The 21,341-nt window shown below is 52.7% G+C and overlaps 1 protein-coding gene across 1 annotated transcript; it reads right to left on the reverse strand.

Annotated features, from left to right (window-relative positions):
- Positions 1-9,916: 9,916 nt before the first annotated feature.
- KLK4 (kallikrein related peptidase 4) lies at positions 9,917-14,517 on the reverse strand. Its single transcript, XM_069551393.1, has 6 exons — positions 14,433-14,517; positions 13,819-13,889; positions 12,145-12,307; positions 11,464-11,717; positions 11,241-11,377; positions 9,917-10,370 (listed from the first exon to the last, which is right to left on the reverse strand). Exons 2-6 carry the CDS (start codon positions 13,877-13,879, stop codon positions 10,218-10,220), a joined length of 768 nt encoding a protein of 255 aa, XP_069407494.1. The 5' UTR covers positions 13,880-13,889; positions 14,433-14,517; the 3' UTR covers positions 9,917-10,217.
- Positions 14,518-21,341: the final 6,824 nt, after the last annotated feature.

A 21,341-nucleotide genomic window follows, 5' to 3' on the forward strand; every position in this document is an offset into this window, starting at 1 on the left:
GGAGGGTGCGGGCTGAACAGCTGGGCACCGAGGCTGCACCTGGCCAGTCAAAGCTGGAGGAGGGTGGAGGCCCCAGTCGGCTGCAGCGTGCAGGTGGGGGGATGGGGTGGGGGCAGAAAGCAGGGAGCATGGAGAGCGCCAGAGGGGAGGCTGGCAGCGGGGTTAGGGGGAGGTCTGAGGGGCCCCCAGGAATGAGGGTCATGTGGGGAGAGGTTAATTACAGTCCACCTTCTGCTTGTCCAGAGTAGAGGCATCAGGTTACACTTAATTTCTCCATGGGAGGTGGCTGAACCTGGTCTGGAGTTCTCCTGTCACTTGGGGTCACCTTGACCTAGAGGCTACCCCTCTCTGAGTCACAGCCCCCTCCGCTGTCAAATGAGGGCAGTAGAGCCCACCCATGGGGCTTCCCCAGGGGCTCAGCAGTAAAGAATCCATCTGCAATGCAGGAGATGCAGGAAGACTCGGGTTCGATCCCTGGGTCGGGAAGATCCCCCGGAGGAGGGCATGGCAACCCCCTCCAGCAGTCTTGCCTGGAGAATCCCATGGACAGAGGAGCCTGGTGGGCTGCAGTCCATGGGGTTGCAGAGTTGGACCCAACTCAGCACGCACGCATGCATACACTTAACCTACATTGTACTATGGAAACCTCGCTGTTATTGTTACAGGGAGGTCATCTTCTAGAGAAGGCGCTCGAGGACTAGAAAGGGAAGCAATTTCCTCAAGGTCACACAGTGAGAAAGGGGCAGCCCCAGAACCGAACTCAGGTCTGGGTCCTCCAAGGGCCATGTTCATCATCACGGGGACTCTGGAGCAGCCCCGGGCGCCCGACAGCGCTTGGGGTAGGGTGGAAACCCCGGGGAGGTGGGGGTTGGCGGGTGGCTGAGGTGGGGGTCGGCAGGTGGCTGAGGTGGGGGTGGGGGCAGGGATTCTCAGATGGTCCCCTTGGATCCCACCTGGGCCCACCTCACCTGCAGATGCCAGCAGGAAGGAGAAGGTGAGGAGAAGCCACATCGTGATGGAGGGACCAGGGCTCTGCTGAAGTCTGGGGAGGGGAGAGGGTGAGCTGGTGTGAGGCTGGACCCTCCCACCCCCACCTGGACCCCTCCTGGCACAAACTCATCCCACTTTTTCTTAAGACACCTCTTCTCAGCATCCTTGTACTCCACCCCAACTTGCTCTTCGTCCCGGGTTCCCCATCTTGCAGGAGTCTGCTGTTCCTCCAGGCACCTAGTCAGACTCCCCGGCGTCCCCATGGCCTGGCAGACCCCAACACCATCCACTTGCCCGAGGGCTCTGGCTCAAGATTCATTCTTTCCCCAAACCCTATACCAGCCTTCTATCCGGCCTCTGGGCTTCCCCTCACTCAGCCTGTTCCTCTACTCGAGTCCCACACCCCCCACCAGCCTGTCCTCCCACATGGCCCCCACAGAATGCTCCTATGCTTGGAGGTGACCAGTTCCCTTTTCCACTCACAGCACTTGCAGACCCCCAGTTCCCCCGGGAGAAAGTCCCAGTCCCCCCAGCCTCACTTGCGAGGACCTGAGTGTCTTCTCCCCTTCCACCCTCACTGGCTGGGCCTCCCATGACCTGGCCCTAGAGGCAGCCAATTCTTCCATTTTTTCCCTTTTTGCAATGTCATGCCTCTACACTTCGGTTCAGGCTTTTCCTCCTCCCAGGTATGCCATTCCCTTCAAGGTCCACTTCTGACCTCCCCCAAGTCAGTGGTGTCTGCCTCCCCTTCCAGACCCAGAACTCCCTAAGGGCAGTTCCAGCCTGACTGGACTCTGGAAGCCCAGCACTGCATGGTGCTGGGCAAGCTTGGGGCTTAAAGTCCGTCTTCCCTTCAGCTTTGGAATACATATTTGCCCGCTGAGGCTCAGCCCTCAGCTGAGCTGGGAGACCCTGATATCAGACAGGTATCTCTTCTGGGTCCTAGAGTGCCTGCTCTGATTTCATCCCCAGGAATGCTCAGGTCAGCACCTCTCTGCGTCCCCCACACTGCCCAGCCAGGGGCCTAGCACACGGGAGGCCTCGGGGAGATTGTGCTGAGCTGACCTGCTCCGGTGATAACTCCTGACCTTGGTTCCTGGCCCTGGTACAAATGCTTTCGAAGATGTCCTTCTGATTCGGCCCCTCCCCTCCCCCACCTCCCCGCTGCAGCTCCCTCTTACATCTCCAGGACATTTTCTTGGTTCAGGTCCAGCTTGGTGTCTGGGTAAAGAACACATGGACCTCCCCAGGTGCCCTTGACACGAAAATCCCTCCAGGCAGTCCATATCTGCTCCCGGGAACCTGGGCACCTCCTGTTTACCCTAGACCAGCGCAGACCTGTGTCCCTCCTCACTCCAACCTCTCTCCTCCATCTCAAGGATCTCACCCCCTCCAGATCCTCCAGCAGCATCTGGGGCAGCTTGGATGCCAGAGGAAAGGGAGCTGGCACCCCGACGCCTGAATTTATAAGCTCCCAGCTCCACCCGGGTCCTGGGGGAGTGGGGAGGGTGGGGTGGGAAATGGCTGGGAGTCAGTTTACAGGCGGGGATGCCTAGGTGGCTGGTGGGGTGCGGGACAAGGCCTAATGAGCATTTATGAGGCTGAAGTTTTTGTCTGAGTCTATGAGGAGGAACTTCCCTCCCAGGGGCAGTTTGTCTGGGGGGTGGGGGTAGAGAAGGCAGTAGGGCAAGAGCAGAGAATTGGAGGAGACCAAAATACAGAGCCAGGAGTCCGGAGCATGTAACCAGGAATTTGGGGTCTGGAGTGTAGAAACTGGATTCTAGAGCCCAGCTTCCTGTGCCTGGATGAGGGTTCTGGATCTTGGACTCTGGAGCTGGACAGGGATCCCCCAAGTTCTGGACCTCTGATTCTGGATTCTGAACTCTCTACTCTGGATCATGGATCTCTGATTCTGGACTCTGAATAGTGGATTCTGGATCTGGATATTCAGTTCTGGATCTTGGATTCTGGACCTAGACACCCAGTTCTGGATCTTGGAGTCCGAACCTCCCAATTCTGGATTCTGGATCTCCAATTCTGAATTCTGAGTTTGGGGCCTAGAATCAAGCACTCATGACCTGGAGTCAGGGGTGGATTTGGGAGTCTGACTTCTAGAGTTCGGGTCTGGAATTTGCATCCTGCACCCTGGCCTTTGAGTGCCAGGTCTCAGGCTTAGATTCTAGATCTGATGCCTCTGAATACTAGAGTCCAGATTAAGAGTCTGAAGTCTGGTGTTTGGAATATAGGACTCGAGGCCCTGGGGCCTGGAATATGAATGATAAATTTTGGATTTTCAGTTTTGGGGGCCTGGATTTCTAGAGGGTGGGTCTAGATTCTGAGGTTACATGGATAGACTCTGAAATGTGAAGTCTCGACTTTCAAATCTGTATTGTGTATTTAAAAGACTGGACTGGGAGACAGGGGCCTGGCTTCCCATGAATCTGAGATTCCTAGAATCCCGACTCTAGAGCATGACTTCAGAGACTGGCAAGCTGGAGTCTATTCTGGATCCTATGGTCTTTATTGTGCTTGAAATCTGGATTCTGGTTTTCTGGAGACTGGAGATCATCACTAAGATAACCCAAAGCTTTGGGAATTTAGATTTGTTTTCTAGTGTCTCAGGACCATAGAGGACCCTGGGAAATTGTCTCGAGACTATCATGGCTAGTTTAACTAATGAGGAGGCACAGGGAGAAGGAGGTACTGACCTCAGATCACCCAGCGAAAGATGGGAGCTGTTATAGGCATATTTCTTCCATGTTTCTGGAAATCCATCATGTGTACAGGAAGGGGCTGCCTGATTGGGGCTGACTGTTAAGTACGTTAGTGCCAATGCCTAGCCCTTGAGTTCCCCACAGATAATGTGGGTGAATGATGGTATCTAAGCCCCCCAGATGTCTTTCAGACATTCCAGAACCCCAAGCTCTTAGTTATTCCAGAATCCTAAGGTCTCAGTCATTCTAGAACCATAGACCTTCAAAATCTTTAGAATGTCAGACCTTCTGATTCTAGACTAGAAAGGCTTGTTGTCATTGTTCAGTTGCTAAGTTGTGTCCGACTCTTTGTGACTCCATGGACTGCAGCATGCCAGGCTTCCCTGTCCTTCACCATCTCTTGGAGTTTGCTTAAACTCATGTCCATTGAGTCAGTGCTGCCATCCAACCATCTCATCCTCTGTTGCCCCCTTCTCTTCCTGCCCTGAAACCCAAGATAGAAAAATAGTCTAGAACTGTACATCTGTAGGCATTCGAGAACCCTGTCATATTCAGAGGTTCTGGGACCCCGTCTATAGTTTGATTCCCAGTCTGGAATCTACTCTAGAACTACTTTGTCTCCTTTTCTTGCCGCAAATTTGTGCTCAAAGCCTTTGTACTCACAGTGGGCCACTGCTTTGGCAGTGTAGCCGCCGCTGTTTATGGAGTGTTGGCCTCGCATGATCTCATTTATCGTTCTGACAGCCCCCTGGGTATTATTACTGCTTCCTCAATACTGGGGCTTCTCTGCTGGCTCAGACAGTAAAGAATTTGCCTGCAATGCAGGAGACCCAGGTTTGATCCCTGGGTTGGAAAGCTCCCCTGGAGGAAGAAATGGCCCCTCCAGTATTTTTGCCGGGAGAACTCCATGGACAGAGTAGCCTGGCGGGCTGCAGTCCATGGGGTCTCCAAGAGTCGGACACGACCGAGTGACTCACACACACAGTGAGACTGAGACCCAGAGAGGGGCATCACAGCAAAGGTCACCACGGAGGGTAAGATGAATCCTGCCTTCTGCCACCTAGTTTGTCTGTTCAACTCCACCCCTGGAACCACCTCCCTCGGCTTTAGCCGGGTGGTGGCGAGGGGTAATCATAGCAAGGGCATCCCAGGTGCCAGGCTAAGCGCTTTCCATCACCACCACATGTGTTCCTGTCCCTCCCACTAGCTCTCACAGGCACGTATTCTGAGCGTCTCCCTGACACGGATGGGACTCTGAGCTCGCACCAGCGCGCCGCCCAGGTTCCTACTGACCTGAGCTCAAGCTCCCGGGGAGGGCGCCCCGCCTCACCCCGCCCCCGACGCGGCGATATCAACGGCCCGCCCCTCGCCCCGCCCACTCGCCCGAGTCACACGTGGGGAATCAATGTCGCCCTGGGCACCTCCCCAGACGTTCTTCACCTCCACTGGACCCTCGTCCCGCCCTAGTCTTTTAACTGGGAACACTCCCTGGAGTCTCTCTTTCATCAGTTCCGTGGTTCAACTACCAACCAAGGAGTTCTCCTCCATCTGAGCCTAATACCTGGACCTCGCCCCCGCCTCCACCCTGGCCTCCCATCCTCTACTCTGTCCCCTCCTGTCCCTCAGCAGTTGGCCTCAGAGGGGCTCTCTAGACACGCAGAGCCGACCCCGCCCCCTCCTTGCTCACGGCACTTCCAGGGGCGACTCCCCATCACCCCTGAACAAACGTCTCAGCCTGGTGTTTGAGCCCCTTTGGGATTGCCTCCCCTCCACCCCGAGGGAACAGGGGGCTTCCCAGGTGGCACTAGTGGTAAAGAATCTGCTGCGAATGCAGGAGATGCAAGAGACGTGGGTTCGATTCCCGGATCAGGAAGATCCCCTGGAGTAAGAAATGGCAACTCACTCCAATATTCTTGCCTGGAAAATTCCATAGACAGAGGAATTTAGACTGGCGGGGTACAGTCAAAGGGGGGTACAGTCAAGGGGGTCGCAAAGAGTCAGACACGACTGAGCACATATGCTGAGGCAACAAGCTTCATCTTGAACCCTCTCTACCAGGGAGACAGGCACTGCATCCTGTCCCCTTCCCCAAGGGGCACTGGACTCTTGATGCCCCAGGGAACTCCTCATGTGGTGTTGGGTCTCCTCTAATTTCATCTCTCCACAACCCCCTCCCCTTCATTATGGAACCAGTCAAAAGTAGTATTTCAGTGTCCTGGCCCTGGAGTCAGACAGCCTGGGCTCAGGCCCCTGCCCCACGGCTTACTGTTTTGGAAATTCTGCTAAGTGCTTTCAGTTTCTCATCCTTAAAACCCAGGTAATTTTATTTAATAATAATCAGATAAAATCACAGAGTTTTACAAGGAGTATCTAAGACAGATACCTGTAAGGAGCTAAGAGTACAGAGTAAACAATTAATCGCACACAGGAGCAGATAGATGGCGGGGAGGGTAGCACCCCAGAAGTTCAAGGTCACCCAGGCTGCGGAAGTTGGAAAGTGGGACAAGAGAATGGTCCAGAAGTCCTTGGCTCTTTGGGTGTGAAGCATCACCTCTCTCTAGTTATCATTGCTCATCTGTGATGGGGCCTTAGGGTGGGGGAGGGAGTGGAGAATGGATGGGATTGGACCAGTTGATATGCATAGAGCAGGTGTACAAGTCAGAATTAGGCTGGTGTGTGAAAGACAAGTTAACAGAGGACGTGATTCAGACGTTGACTCTGACTCCAGGCAGCCTAGAGTCAAATCCTACCTCCAGCACATAATGCTGTGTGTCTTTAGGCAAGTCACTTGGCCTCTCTGGGCCTCAGTCGTCCATCTGTAAGATGAGACTAATAATTGCTTCTGCCTGTTTGGAGTGTTTTGAGGCGTTAGTGTGTGAAATCTGTGCCTGGCACTTAATGAGTAATCCAGGCCATCATCAGTCCTGTTTTCCCAGAATCTTGGGGAGGGATGGTTTTGGGGGTCTTTCTCAGAGCAGATTAGGACCTGAAGAAGCAAGGGCTCTCCCATCTCTCAATTTGGGCCTCTTTTTCTGAACCCCCTTTTCCCCAGTTTAAAAATGGGGAAACTGAGGCCCAGGGAGTTAAAATATGTGTGCGGCCCCAGCTTGCAAGTGTGACTCTGAGGAGGGGGGACGCCCCACGGACAGCTAGGTTTTTCCCTGAAACTTTTTATATTTCTTATGCTGCGCGAGGCGGAACGGGAAGGAACCTCTTTTCCTCCTGTCCTGGGAGGGTTCCACAGCCAGGTGGCGCCAACACGCGGCTCTGAGGGACGGGGCGTGCTGGGGGCGGGCTGGGGGCGGGGACTCCTGGGTCAGACGGAGCGGGGTGTGGGGGACCAACTCCGAATTCTGGAGCTCGGGTTATGGTATTTTGTCAATTCCTAGCTTAATGACATTGTGGCCAGACAATAACCTCGGTATATTAACGTTTTGAAATGTGTTGAGACTTGCTTCATAGCTCAGTATCAGTACAATTTTTGTAAATGCTGTGCAAATGTGTGTATATATATATTTTCCACCCCCAATTCATGGATAGGTTTTTAAACCCACTTTTATTAATCAATTGTAAGTAATAGAAATATTCCAAAAATAGAAACAGATACTTAATGGCGTCCTACATTTCAAGTTTTCGAATACAACAAATTAATCAAGTCATGAGCCTGTAAGCAAGGTAGTCAGAACCCCACAGTCCAGTCACAGTGGAAGGCAGGTCTCCCCTGCCCTCCAGAGGCATCTTGAAGGGGGTTGAACGGAACGACATGGACAGGTCAAATCTGAGAAAACTACAAACAAAGAAGCTCAGGGAACCCAAAGAGGAGGGTCTACTCTAGGGGCAGGCCCCACAGCATCAAAGGAGCAGAGCAAGGGGCCAGACCTCAGCCTCCCCTTCCTGGCTTGAATGCAAGTATTTACCGGTGTTAAAAAAAAAAAAAAAAGACAAAACTGAAACCCCATTTTACAAAAAGGTGACTGAAAGACAGCAGTGACAACCAACTGAAGTGCTGAAGGGGAAAACAAGGCTTACGTTCTGTTGACACTTGACCTGGGTGGGACGTGGGGTGCAAGACGATCTTGGAGGGGGCAAGGGGGTTGCTTTACTGAATGAGGCCTTGAGGTATATTTTTAAAATCGTGGTGTACACAGTGCAAGATATAGATTTTGTGTTCAGTGAGTTTTGATAAATGCATACACCCAGGTAACTCTCAATCCCGTCAAATTATAAAACATTGCAGTCTACTGTATAGCACAGGAAACTCTTACAAGCACTCTGTAATGATGTATATGGGAAAAGAATCTAAAAGATAGTGGATATGTGTATCCATACAGAGGGTGACAGAGGATGAGGTGGCAGGATGGCATCAGCGATTCAGTGGACATGAACTTGGGCAAACTGCAGGAGATAGTGAAGGACAGGGAAGCCCGGTGTGCTGCGGTCCATGGGGTCACAAAGAGTCAGACATAGCAACTCAACAACAACAAGCCTTTCTATTCTAGAATCTGAAGGTCTGATAATCTAGAGATTTTGAAGGTCTGTGGTTCTAGAATGACTGAGACCCTAGGATTCTGGAATAACTGCGAGTCTGGTTCTGGAATTTTTTAACCACTGGACTGCTACTGAAGTCTCTACTCAGCATACTGATTTTGAGATGCACTTATACTGTTGTATATATCAATACGTCAGCTTTTTATTACTGAGTAGCGTTTTGCATTGTGTGAATAGTTCAGTTTGCCCATTCACTTCTTCATGGACATTTTGGTTGCTTCCAATTTGGCTGCTATGAATAAAGCTCCTATGAACATTCGTGGGAGGTTGTTTTTTTTTTTTTTTTCCCCATTGCTCTTACATGAATACCCAAGAGTGGACTTGCTGGTTATGGGGTAGACAGCGTATGTTTATGTTCTAAGAAACTGCCAAACTGTCTTCCAAGGCAGTTGTACCATTTTATACTCCCCCGCCCCCAGAAATATGTGAGAATTACCGCTGCTCTACATACAGCCAATACACCATGCTGTCTTTCTTTTTAGCCTTAGCCATTCTAGTAGATATGTGTGATTTGAAAAGGTTGTATATTCAGATACTGGGTGCAATGTTCTATATATGATGACTAAATAAAGTTTGTTAATCACTTTGTTCAAATCATATATGTCCTTATCCACTTTTATCTTGTTTGTTCTATTATTTTTTAAGAGGCTCCTTAAAATCCTCTTTACGTTTTTCAAAATCTTTTTTTTTTTTTTTTTACTTTTGGTCGCCCCGAGTGGCTTGTGGGATCTTAGTTCCTTGACCAAGGATTGAATTTGCACCTGAGCCATCAGCAGTGAAAACAGAGTCCTAGCCACTAGACCACTAGGGATTTCCCCAAGTCCTCTATCGTGAGTGGGGATTTGTCTCTCTTAGTTATCTCATCATTTACTTTATATATTTGAGGATACTGAAGAGATACAGAGAAATTTGAATATCTCCTTAAGTATAGGTTCACAGTTTATTTATGAAGATATTCCTGGATATAAATTCTTATCTTTTTTATTCTATTTAGTTGTTGTTGGTTAGTCTCTAAGTTGTGTCCGACTTTTTGCCACCCCATGGACTTTCACTGGACTGCCACTGGGCTCCTCTGTCCATGGGATTCTCCAGGCAAGAATACTAAGTGAGTTGCCATTTCCTTCTCCAGGAGATCTTCCTGACCCAGGGACTGAACCTGCATCTCCTACATTGTCAGGCAGATGCTTTACCATTGAGCCACCAGGGAAGCCCCATTGTATTTAGTATAATAACAATTCCTTATATTCTTGGGCCTTCAGTCTTCTCTCTTTCTGTCCTAACTCGCCCCTCTCTCCGTCCTCAGACTCCCCTACCCCTGCCTCCCAGATTCTTGCCACCAGTCTCCAGCTACAGCAGGTGGGTCCTGAGGCAACCACAAGTGAAAAATTCTTAAAATGCACTGAAGAACCAAAATAAGTCAACTAAAGTTGATTAAACAAAATAAGGAAACCCCATTAATTTGCTGTTTGCTGATTCGACTTTTCAGAAACTGGACAACATCCACAGACTCAGTTTCTCTTAACCTCCTCTCAGGTATGTCTTCTTCCATGGGGATCCTGTGACTCTCCTGGTCAAGGGTCTCATTTCCCAAATGAAAAAACTGGCACAAAGAAGGCAAACTATTTGCTGGAATCCCTTGGATGGGAAAGGAAGCAAGGAGGACAGTTTGAACAGAGCTGGTACTCTCTTAGACTTTATTTCAGGGCTTAGGGGAAGGGACAAAAACGGTGAAAAATCAGCTTTCTCTACCAATGGTAAGGCGGTGTCAACATCATGCCGCTAGGGGGCACCGTGTACAGGAAAAGATTCTTGATGGGATAGGACTCCTGGGGTTGAGGGAGGGGGCTGGGGGTGGGGGTCTAGACTCTTGAGTCTTAGGGTGGAAGGCACTGGGAACCCAGATTCCTGAATTCCTTCAGCAGCTTATATTTTGGGGTTCAATTTCATGAATCCCAGTCGCAGGAGTTAACTGGCCTGGATGGTTTTCTGTATCCAGTCCGTGAACTTGCAGAGGTTGGTGTAGACGCTTGGCACGTAGGGTTGGCCACACTGGGCTTGTCCAAAGGATACCAGGCCCTGCAGGGACCCGTTGCAGACCAGGGGGCCCCCAGAGTCACCCTGTTGTGGAGAGACAGAGAATAAAGAATCCAAAACACGGAGAGGTGGGGACGCGCCTGGTGGCCCAGTGGTTCAGAATCCCCTTTCCAAGGCAGGCAACACAAATTCGACCCCTAGTCGAAGAACTAAGCTCCCGCATGCGGTGGGGCGACTAACTAGAGTGGGGCAACCGACTAATGTGCCACAGCTAGAGAGACGCCTGAGCACCACAAGTAGAGAAGCCAGCGTGTTGCACGAAAATCCTGTGTGCTGTAACTAAGACGTGGGTCAGGCCAGTAGACAGACTAATAAATGAATATTAAAAACAAACAAAACACAGAGAAGTGGAGATAGATGTGAGATCAGAGAGGAGCCAAATGAAGAGAGGCAAAGACAAGAGAGAGAGAGGGCAAAAGATAGCAACATCTTCCTTAAAGGTTCCACTCCAGAGCCCTGATCACACCTAATTCGGCTCCCTACGTCCTAACAGCTGGCCGATTCTCTTGCGTTTGCTGCTGTTCCATCTCTGTGTCTCTCCTTCTTTTTCTCCCACTATAGCTTACTTCTCTGTCTCAATGACTCGCGGAGTCTCTGTGCATCTCGGCACCTCCTTGTATGTTGAGTTTTTATCCTGTTTCACTTTACATTTCATCTCTGTGTGTCAATGTATCCGTTTCTCTCCGGGTGTGCATGTGTGTATGTCTGTTTCTGCCTTACTACATCTGTCTTTATTTCTATTTCTCACTTTCCTTGCTTCTCTTTATTCCCGTGTCTATTTCTCTTCCAGTCTGTCTCCCATATCTCTGTTTCTTCACACCACCGGGTCCCTGTCCCCTCCCTTTTCCACCTCTCCCTGGATCTTCTCCCCTCTTCCCTTCCCCCATCTCTCACATGGCAGGAGTCCTTCTGGTCCTGGCCTCCGCCAGCGCAGAACATGCTGGGGTGGTACACGTGAGCATAGAGTTCACTGCAGATCTTCTCCGACACCACTGAGATATTCACACATTGGAGCACTTTGGGCAGTCTGCCTGGTACGCAGAGCATCAGATCAGCCTCTACTGGCTGGGCGGAGAACCCCTTAGAGAGACCAGGCACACCCATCTCCGGAGCTCACCATTCACCAGCCGACCCCAGCCGGAAACCAGGCAGGAATCCCCCCCGGCGCCCGGGCACTGGGAGGCGATGCTGATGTCCTGGATGGTATCAGACGAGGGCACCGATTCTTCCAACTTGATGAGCATGAGGTCGTTGGCGAAAGATGGTTTGTTGTACTCTGGGTGTTGGATGGAGAGGTGGGCTTCTATCATCTGACTGCCTGGTTCTTGGTCGGCCTCAAGACTGTGCAGGCCCAGCCCAATGGTATAGGACCTGAGGGCCAGGGGGTCGAGGGTGCAGGGGTAGCGTGGGGACAGGTTAGTTCTGTGGCAGCCGCGCCATTATCTCCATTCTTGTCTTCAATCACAAGCCATCTCCGGTCCCCTGCCCCACCCTCATCTTCCTGGCTAAGCTCTGCACTACCCAGTCATGATTTCAAATCCTAGTGCACAAGCAATAATCCAGAGGCAAGAACTTGCCTTAATTTACTAGATACTCAGCAATGGAACTGAGATTTCCACCCAGGACTCTCTGAGTCTTTCCAAAGCAAGAACTCCCGCTTCCCTCGCAGAACCTTCCTTTCAGTACCCGGAGACTGAACCTATGAAGCCCCTAACAGTGCATCCAGACCCTCCCTAGAACCCAAGCCCCGTCCCTGTCCCTCCTCTCCGCACCTCCCGCCCCGGCGCCCTGCACTCACTTCTGGAAGCAATGCGCAGCTGACAGCACCCACTGCGGATGCACCAGGACGCCCCCGCAGAAAAATTCATTTTCCAAGAACAGGGCCGCCTGCCAGGGCTGCGAGTGCGGGCGGCAGTCCTCGCCGTTGATGATACGGCTGCTGCCGCCCCAGGCGAGGGATCCTGAGGGCGGAGGCAGGGCTGGGGGACCCGGCTCTGAGCCGAAACGGGGCTCCTGGGGGCGGGGCTCGGCGTGGGGGCGTGGTCAGGACGGAGCCAAAGGCCCAGAATGCAGGACACTAACTCCTGGGGCCGTGGCCATGGCTCTAGGGGGCGTAGCCACTGTTGACTGGGTGGTAGGGGCTTCGGCCGCGGGGAGGGGGCGTGGCTCAGGGTGGAAGCCGGACTTGTGGGAGCGGGGTTGGGGGCGGGGCTCTCGGTGCACGGGGGCGTGGTCAGAGCTGGGAGACAGACAGGAGGCGGGACTAGGCCTCTTGGGGGCGGGGTCACAGTGCACTGCGGTGTGTGGCGGTCGGATGGGACTAGACCTCTCGGTGGGCGGGTGTGGTTAGAACCGCAGGGATGGAGTCAGGGATCCTGCGGGCAGTGAGAGTCCTAGGGGCGGAGTCACAGTGTGGGGCCTTAATTCCACGCATCAGGCTCCTTGGGGTGGGTTCGGGTTCACAGAGGTAGGGTCTCTTGTCGGGGAAGAGTTTCAGCTTCGAGTTCGTTACAGCCATCTCCCAGACCCACACTCCATCTCTCTCTCTCTCTCTCTCTCACACACACACACACACACACACACACACAAGCACCACGGCAGGCCTGTGCACTGCTGGGGCCTCAATCTCCCAGCACGAGCAGACCCCTCCACACAAGGTGGCAGAGGCAAGGGAGACAGAGGAAGACGCTCAGGGAGGCAGTGCCAGTATCTGTAGCCCCGGTATCTCGCCCAACTTGGCTCAGTCCCGTCCCCCCAGGGCAGCAGACAGCCGGCTCACACAGCAACCCCGTCCTCATGTGGGTCCCTGGGGCCTCTCAGGATTGGAGACCCAAGAAGCAGGGTCAGATTGCCAGCAATGGGTGACTCCCCTAGAATCGTAATCTCCCTTTCAGGGGTACCCCAGGCAAGGCCTGCAGTGCAGAATCTGCCTGCAGTGCAGGAGATCCGGGTTCCAGCCCTGGTTCGGGAAGATCCCCTGGAGAAGCGCATGGCTACCCACTCCAGTATTGTTGCCTGGAGAATCCCATGGACAGAGGAGCCTGGTGTGGGGGGAGGGCGGGCTACAGTCCATGGGGTCGCAAAGAACGGGACATGACTGAAGCGACTGACACTTTCACACTTTCTGGCTCCACAGGTCCTTGCAGCCTCATCACTCAGGTCCTCTCAGCATTGTCACTGAGCAGGGTATCCAGAGGCATAGACTGTGAAACCCGTTCCCCCAATCATGCGCCGACTCTTATGGGTACGACTGTACACGGAGGCATGCAAAGCCACACACATGCCAGTACCGAGGTGGCACCCATGCAAACACCCTGTGATACAAGAAATCACATGTGTGCATCCAGACAGCAACCGTCACACCGTACTGTCACCCACGCAGCTTCAGTCAGGTCCTGGAGGACCCTGAGTCGTGCCCACCCAGTAACAAGCCTCAGACACAATCTCACACACACACACCTCACTCAGATACCTGTGACACCGAGGAGGAGATGCCCCAGGAACCAGCCCCAGGGGTTTCCTGCTGTGGTCATCCTTCAGCACCTGTATGAGGGTCAGTCTCTAGGGAACCAAGTCTTTCCATCAGTCTCTCTCTCCACTCCTGCCCCCCTCCCCCAGGATATTATTGGACAGACAAGGATCTATACCACCCCCTCTCTGACACACACATACACATCGCAGTGTCTGAGCTCATGGCCTAGAGACCCACAGCCTGGAGAGACTGAGAGGCTGAGAGAGAAGTGGAAAGAGAGAGAGAGTAGTGGGTGGAGAGGAAGAGATGGAGAAATTGTCTCTCCATCTATAGACTGGGAGACGTAGGAGGATGGAGACAGGGCCCTCAAGGATGCAGAGAAGAGGGAACATCAGAGACTGGCTGAGAGTCAGAGTCCGGGAGAGAGAGATTCAGGGAAATAGACCAGGGGAGACACAGGGAGGACTGGAGAGACCCTCCTAACTAGAGACCTATTTGGAGGAAACAGACCTGAAGACCTAAGGTCTGGAGGCCGAGAACCACAGGGACACGGAGCTGTAGGGAGAGTAGGTCATGAAGACTGCTCTTAGGGGAGTAGTGGGTGGCACGCTCACCTGGTTGCCTCTGGGCTCTGGGATCCTATGGTTGCCTCTGGACTCTGGGATCCTACACTGGGCTGGGCTCCTGCCTGCTGCCTCCAGCAGGGGCCCCCTGGGGAGCTTATAAACATCCCCAGCTGGGCTGGCCTGCCCCCTAGGGACACACTCCTGGGGCGAGGTGCTGCCAGCTTGCAGCTCAGAGCTCTCAGGCTGCCTGGTGCCAGGCTGAGTTCAGTGAGCCAGAGGGGCCAGGAGACCCCGGTCTCACTGCCCCCTTCTTGCTTGGTGGCCTGTCAGCTTTCTTCTCTCTCTCTCTCCGGTTCTCCCTCCCTCTCTCTCTCACACATGTACGCACACTCTCTGTTTCTTTTTCTCTTATTCTCCCTCTCATTAAATCTCTCTCATCCTCCCTTCCTCCCTCTCCCAGCTGAGTTTCCCCAGCAGAACCTCCCCGATTCAAATCCCCAGCAGCGCATTCTGCCTTTGGAACCTTGCACACGTGACTGCACCCCTGTGAACCTCCGTTTTCTCATCTGTAAAGTCAGGGTGATCATTGTTCCTCTGTCTCAAAATTCTTCCAAAAGACTCTGCGGTGGGGAGGTGGGGAATGCAATGGACACCGGGCCAGGCGTGCTGTGGGCACCCAGAGAGTGGGGGGTAGGATGAAGCCTTTGCTAGTCAAAGAGCACCTGCGCCCTTCTGAGGCTCCAAGCTGCGGGAAGGGACAAGCACATTTTGATGCTTCAGGGGCACATGTCCCAGCGGGAGAGCCGACCAACAGAAAAAGATGCAGGGACAAGTGAATATCTGGTAGTCATGTGTGTGCAGAGAACTTGGCTGATATTAGAGAGGGACTGGGACCAGGTGGGGTGACTGCAAATGAGGGGGTGTCGGGGCGTCTCGGAGGAGGGGACTTTAAAGCTGAGAGGCAGTGAACTTGGCAGGAAAAAGAGAGAGAAGTTGGAGGAATTCCCTCATTGTCCAGTGGTTAGGACTTGGCATTTACGCTGCGATGGCCTGGGTTCAATCCCTGGGAGATTTGCATGCAAGGGGAAAGAGTTTGGGTGTATTTTCAATGCAATGGATTTTTAATTTTTTATTTTTATCTTTTGCTGTGGGCCATATTAAAAGTCTTAACTGAATGTATTACAATACTGCTTCACTTTTATGTTTCGGTTTTTATTTATTTTTTTGGCTGCAAAGCATGTGGGGTCTTAGCTTCCCGACCAGGGATTGAACTTGCACCCTCGGTATTAAAAAGGTGACATCTTAACCCCTGGACCACCAGGGAAGTCCCTCAGTGCGCTGGATTTTTAAGCATGAGATAGGAGTGGCGTGATCTGATTTCTTTTTAAAAAGCATTCCGCGTGGAGAATGATGGGAGTAGGGGTGAGATGGAAGCGGAGAAACCAGCGAGGAGGTGGGAGGTGGCAACAGACCCCCAGATGGGAGAGGCTGTGGCCCCTGGGAGAAGAGAAAGGGGAGGGACGAGGAGTCAAGTACCCGATCGATGGGTGGACGGTGGGGAGGCAGGAGAAGGGAGGCGTGGAGGGTGTCTCCACCTGGGTCTGCTGGCGGTCACATTTGTGGCGCCATCTGTGTAGAGGTGCTAGGGGGTGTGGGGGAGAAGGGCTGAACCGAGGGCGCCCATCGGGAGCCAAGCGGTTGGACGTATGAGCCCCAGGGGACAGACAGAGGTCGGGGTGGGTGAGGCACGGTGAGCAGTCACCCTAGGAGACGTGTGTTTAGAGCCATGGGGTTGGATGAGATCACCCAAGAAGCAGGTGTGGACCGCCCTGATGAGGGGTTGTAGGGACAGTTGAGGTGATGCTGAGGGATGACTGGGCCTCCCTCCGTCTCTCTCGGGCCCCGATTCCCTCTGCTTTTTCTGTGTCTGGCCCTTCCCTAGTGTCTGGTTCTCCGACCCTGTCTCCATCTACCTGCCTGTGGTGTTCGGTCACCTCGGGGCACAGAAACCCCGGACCCCTCTGCTCCGGGGACCTGCAGCTTTGACCATGAACATGGAGGAGGTCAGCAGGAGGGGTGTGTGTGGGGGGGTGGGTGGGTGGTGCAGGGTGGGCTCAGACCTCACAGCTGCCCAGACGTGACTTAGGTCTGGGCAGTGGGAGAAGGGGGGTTGGAGCCAGAGGGAGGGACGGGGCTGGGGCGGCTGGAATGAGGGAGAAGGGGGTGGATGCGGCACCCTTCTACCCTGCTCTGCGGCCTCACCTCTTGTCCTGTCTTGCTTGAGGTTAGGCAGAGGTGACCCAGTTATTTGGGGATGAATCCAAGAGTGAGTGTGTCTGTGTTTGGCGGGGTTGGGGGGGTGGTTAGGTCATATCATTTGGAGATGCCTCCAGCCTGGCAAGTGGGAAGGGTTTGGAACAGGGGCTCCATGGGTGAGAACCCAGGCTCGGGGGGGGGAGGGGGGCGGTGGAGAGAGGCAGAGACCATGAGATGCAGAGATAGGCAAAGAGACTGGGACCAGAGGCAGAGAAATAAAACCCCAGAAGGGTATAGAGAGAGACAGAGAGCGAGATGGGCTTCCCTGGCGGCTCAGCAGGTAAAGAATCCTCCTGTAATGCAGGAGACCTGGGTTCAGTCCCTGGGTTGGGAAGATCCCCTGGGGAAGGGAACAGCTACCCACTCTGGTATTCTTGCCTGGAGAATCCCATGGACAGAGGAGCCTGGTGGGCTACAGTCCATAAGGTCACAAACAATCGGATATGACTGAAGCGACTTAGCTGCAGCAGCAAGGTCACAGAGTCTGGGAAAGATGGAGATGGACAAATGGGCAGAGATGGACAGATACAGAGCACGAGAGAGCTGGAAACAAAGCGAAAGGTAGATGCTCAAAGACACACATCTCAGGATAATAATGATTCAAAACAAAAAGATCTAACAGTTATGTATCAGTTTTTACTAGGTGCCTTCATAACAGTTTTATGCATACCAACTAGTTGTAATCGTCACAATAATCCCACAAGGTCCCCGTTATTATGCTTAATTTTATGAAGGCGGAAAGGGAGGCACAGAGAGGTCAACTGGCTAACCCACAGTCACATAGCAAAGTGGCAGCGAATCCAGGCATCTGAATCCAGAGCCCGCATCTTGAGCTCTCTGCCATGCAGCCTCCTTCATGCACATTAAGAAACAGGAACAGAAGTTGAGGGATGGGTGTGCTCTCTCTGGACACAGGTCATGGGGGCTCAGGATATACCTGGGTCCACAGCCCCTCACCTGAGCCATCTGCCATCATCCCCACCTGCAGCTGAGGGGCAGCCTCAGCCAGAGAAGGCGTAGGGCATCACTGGGGAGGGGATGAGATGCGGCCACGCCAGCCCCAAGTACCCCTCTCACTGCATAACTGGAAGAGCAAGCCTCTCCCCCTCCCATGGACGGAGCTAAGAAGAGAATCTTAAATCTCCTGGACACAGTGGAGGCTGGCCACCCGCTTACAGATGTCATCTACTCTAAGGCCCAAAGCGGCCCTGACCACGTTTTCAGGGGCGTCTGTCCCAGCCCTTAGGGTAGCCCTCCCCATTCTTTTGGGGACCAGGGACCAGTTTCACAGAAGACAATTTTTCCACAGACCGGGTGTGGGGTGCAGGGAGGGTGGTTTCAGGATGACTCAAGCGCGTTACATTTATTGTGCGTTTTATTTCTATTATTATCGCATCAGCTCCACCTGAGATCATCAAGCATTAGATCCTGGAGGTTGGGGACCCTGCCTTAGGAAATTCACCCCCAAGTTTTACCCGGTAAACTCAGGAAACGCCTTCAGACTGGCTCTGAACCAACTTGAGGGTGGCGGGCGGAGGGGTTACCCCTGTTTCATTCAATAACTAAAACCACATTGGCATAGATTGTATTCCCTGAAGAGAAGTGGTTTTTCTCCGCTTATCAAGGGCTATGGGGGATTCTGTAGGAAAACTGCCTGCTGAAAGTATCTCCCCTTCCTGCTTCTCTCCTGGGGGCAAGAGAGGCCAACACCAGGGGTGGGGGTCCACCCCGAAGCAGGGACAACGGAGACAGGGATTTGGGGAGGGGTGAGAGCGTTGGAGCCTGGAGAAGTACGGAGGCCACAGCCTGCCCACTTGTGAGCTGGGGAGATGGCTGTGGACTGTGGGGACCACTACTGGGGCGTCTCCTGGACACTTCACAGTGACAGGGGCTGGGGCTGGGGGGCTCTGAGTGAATGTCAAAGGAGCAGAAGTTAAGACTGTAGCCCTCATGGGACTTCCCTAGCAGTCCAGCAGCTAAGACTGACTCCATGCTCCCAGTGCAGGGGACCTGGGTTCAGCCTCTGGGCAGGGAACTAGATACCCCATGCTGGAACTAAGATCTCAAATGCCACAACCATAGATCCTGAGTGTGGCGACTAGGACCTGGCACAGCCGAAAAAAAAAAAAAAGCAGTAAGTAGCCCCCATGGACCAGCAGCCTGGTTCCTGGTATTTTCAAGCTAAGTTATGTCATCCCCCTGTAGAAGGAAATGGGGCCTGCAAGTGACAGGCATTTCCTGCCAGACTGGTGGGATATGGGGTTGGGGGAGGACCAGTGGGCTTGAAGCGGATTAAAATCCATTTCGATCTTCACTGCCCAAACAGCAGCAACCATCGGTGTCTATTGGGCACTTAAAACGTGGCCAGTGTGTGGTTAAAGAACTGGCTTTCACTGTTTAGTTAATTTCAGTGAGTTTCAGCATAAATGCCAACACTTGGTTCAATTACTGGGAAAGTTTTAAGTTCCTTTGGAACCAGCCGGGTACCTGAATCCACCTTTTCAACTCTTTTAAGTTTTACAGGCTCTAAAATAAAGACCTAGAATTCCAAATGAAAATTTAGCATTCTAGTGGAGAGGCTGCTGTAGGTGTGAAATAGTCACCGGATTTTTAGTTTTCTAAAATTTACTTTCTTTATTTTTGTCTGTGCTGGGTCTTCGTTGCTGCTTGAGAGATTGTTCTAGCTCCAGCGAGTGGGGACTACCCTCTAGTAGCTGTGCCCGGGGCCTCTCGTTGGGGGTGGCTTCTCTTGTTGCGTAGCAACAGTAGCTACTAGAAAATTTTAAAGTGCTTAGGCAGTTGCTGCTGTATTTTGATTGGACAGTGCTGGTGTGGAGGGAATAGGAATCAAAGATTAGCAACACAAAAAAGCTTATGCTATGTAAACTGATGTGACTGGGGACGTGAGATGGATGTGAGAGTTGGATCATAAAGAAGGTTGAGTGCCGAAGAATTGATGCTTTCAATTTGTGGTGCTGGAGAAGACTCTTGAGGGTCCCTTGGACTGCCAGGAGATCAAACCAGTCAATTCGAAAGGAAATCAACCCTTGAATATTCACTGGAAGGACTGATGCTGAAGCTGAAGCTTCAATACTTTGGCCCCCTGATTCAAAGAGCCGACTCACCGGAAAAGACCCTGATGCTGGGAAAGATTGAAGTCAGGAGGAGAAGGGGGCGACAGAGGGTGAGATGGTTGGATGGCATCACCGACTCAATGGACATGAGTTTGAGCAAACTCTGGGAGATAGTGAAGGACAGGGAATCCTGGCATGCTACAGTCCCTGGGTTTGCGGAGGCGGACATGCCTGAGTGACTAAATGACAACGTGACGGGGGACCAGTGAGTTTCTTTTTTTTCCGGGCTGTTCTTGGCATCTATGAGTTTCACTGATCTAAAAAAAAAAGCTCTGGAAATGGCAGATCTTTTGTCTGGGCTGATCTACAAATAACCTTCAACTGTAGGAGAGTCTTCTCTAAGGCATATAACCTGATCCAAAGACTTCTGATCACACTCAGAATAGAAATTAGGAAACTTACCAGGACCCAAAGGCCCAACCACATTCTATGCGCCTTTGTTCTGGGTTTTCCACAAACGTTAATTCCATGTCCTCATTATCCTATGAAATAGTAAGAGTTATCACCCCCACTTTACAGATGAAAAAAAAATTATGCACAGAGAAGCAGAGTCATATGCAGTTGATCAAGCTGGGAAGATCACCTGGTGTAGGAAATCGGTTGCAGGTAAAGAACCCGCCTGTCAATGCAGGAGACATAAAAGACGCAGGTTCGATTCCTGGGTTGGGAAGATCCTCTGGAGGAAGGCATGGCAACCCACTCCGGTGTTCTTCCCCAGAGAATCCCACGGACAGAGGAGCCTGGGGTGGGGGCGATGCTACAGGCCGTGGGGTCGCAAAGAATCGGACACAACTGTGCGACTGAGCACAGGTCGGCAGGCAAGCTGGTCACCTGCAGAGCTGGAATTTAGACCTCGCGCCTCTCTGTGGAGAAGGCAATGGCACCCCACTCCAGTATCTTTGCCTGGAGAATCCCAGGGACAGGGGAGCCTGGTAGGCTGCAGTCCATGGGGCCGCAAAGAGTCAGACACGACTGAGTGACTTCACTTTGACTTTTCACTTTGACTTTCATGCATTGGAGAAGGAAATGGCAACCCACTCCAGTGTTCTTGCCTGGAGAATCCCAGGGACAGGGGAACCTGGGGGGCTGCCGTCTATGGGGTCGCACAGAGTCGGTCACGACTGAAGTGACTTAGCAGCAGTAGCCCATCTCTGTGCCCAACGACTGTGCAACACTGCCCCCTTGTGGATCCGGAGACACACACACGGAGAGAGTTCAGAGGTCGGGAGGGGGTCGGGACAAAGGCGGGACCCCAGGATCTCCTGCGTCGGTCGCCATGGGCCCCGGCACCCAGCTCTGGACGCAGACATCGGAGCAGAGGAGGCAGGTGCAACCCCGACTGGTGACGGCAGCAAGGACCGCCACCTGAGCTTTGCCCCTGGTGAGCTCCGAGCCTTGCGCTCTGTGAGCTTGGGTCTTGATCCTGACCTTGGGTGTGTCAGGAACTAAAAAGAAGGGCTCAGAAATCTGACCTCTGGAGTCAGATTTGCTCCAGCAAGAGCTTGGG

Source organism: Ovis canadensis, chromosome 14 (genome assembly GCF_042477335.2).
Source record: "Ovis canadensis isolate MfBH-ARS-UI-01 breed Bighorn chromosome 14, ARS-UI_OviCan_v2, whole genome shotgun sequence".
Classification (NCBI taxonomy): Eukaryota; Metazoa; Chordata; class Mammalia; order Artiodactyla; family Bovidae; genus Ovis; species Ovis canadensis.

Excerpts from the sequence above, each read along its gene's own strand:
- KLK4 (XM_069551393.1), bottom strand. The coding sequence starts at position 13,879 with ATGACCACAGCAGGAAACCCCTGGGGCTGGTTCCTGGGGCATCTCCTC. Across the intron at positions 12,308-13,818 it reads TCTCCTCCTCGGTGTCACAG|GATCCCTCGCCTGGGGCGGC; the intron begins GTATCTGAGTGA and ends CTCCGCCCTCAG. Across the intron at positions 10,371-11,240 it reads ACCAGAAGGACTCCTGCCAT|GGTGACTCTGGGGGCCCCCT; the intron begins GTGAGAGATGGG and ends TCTCCACAACAG.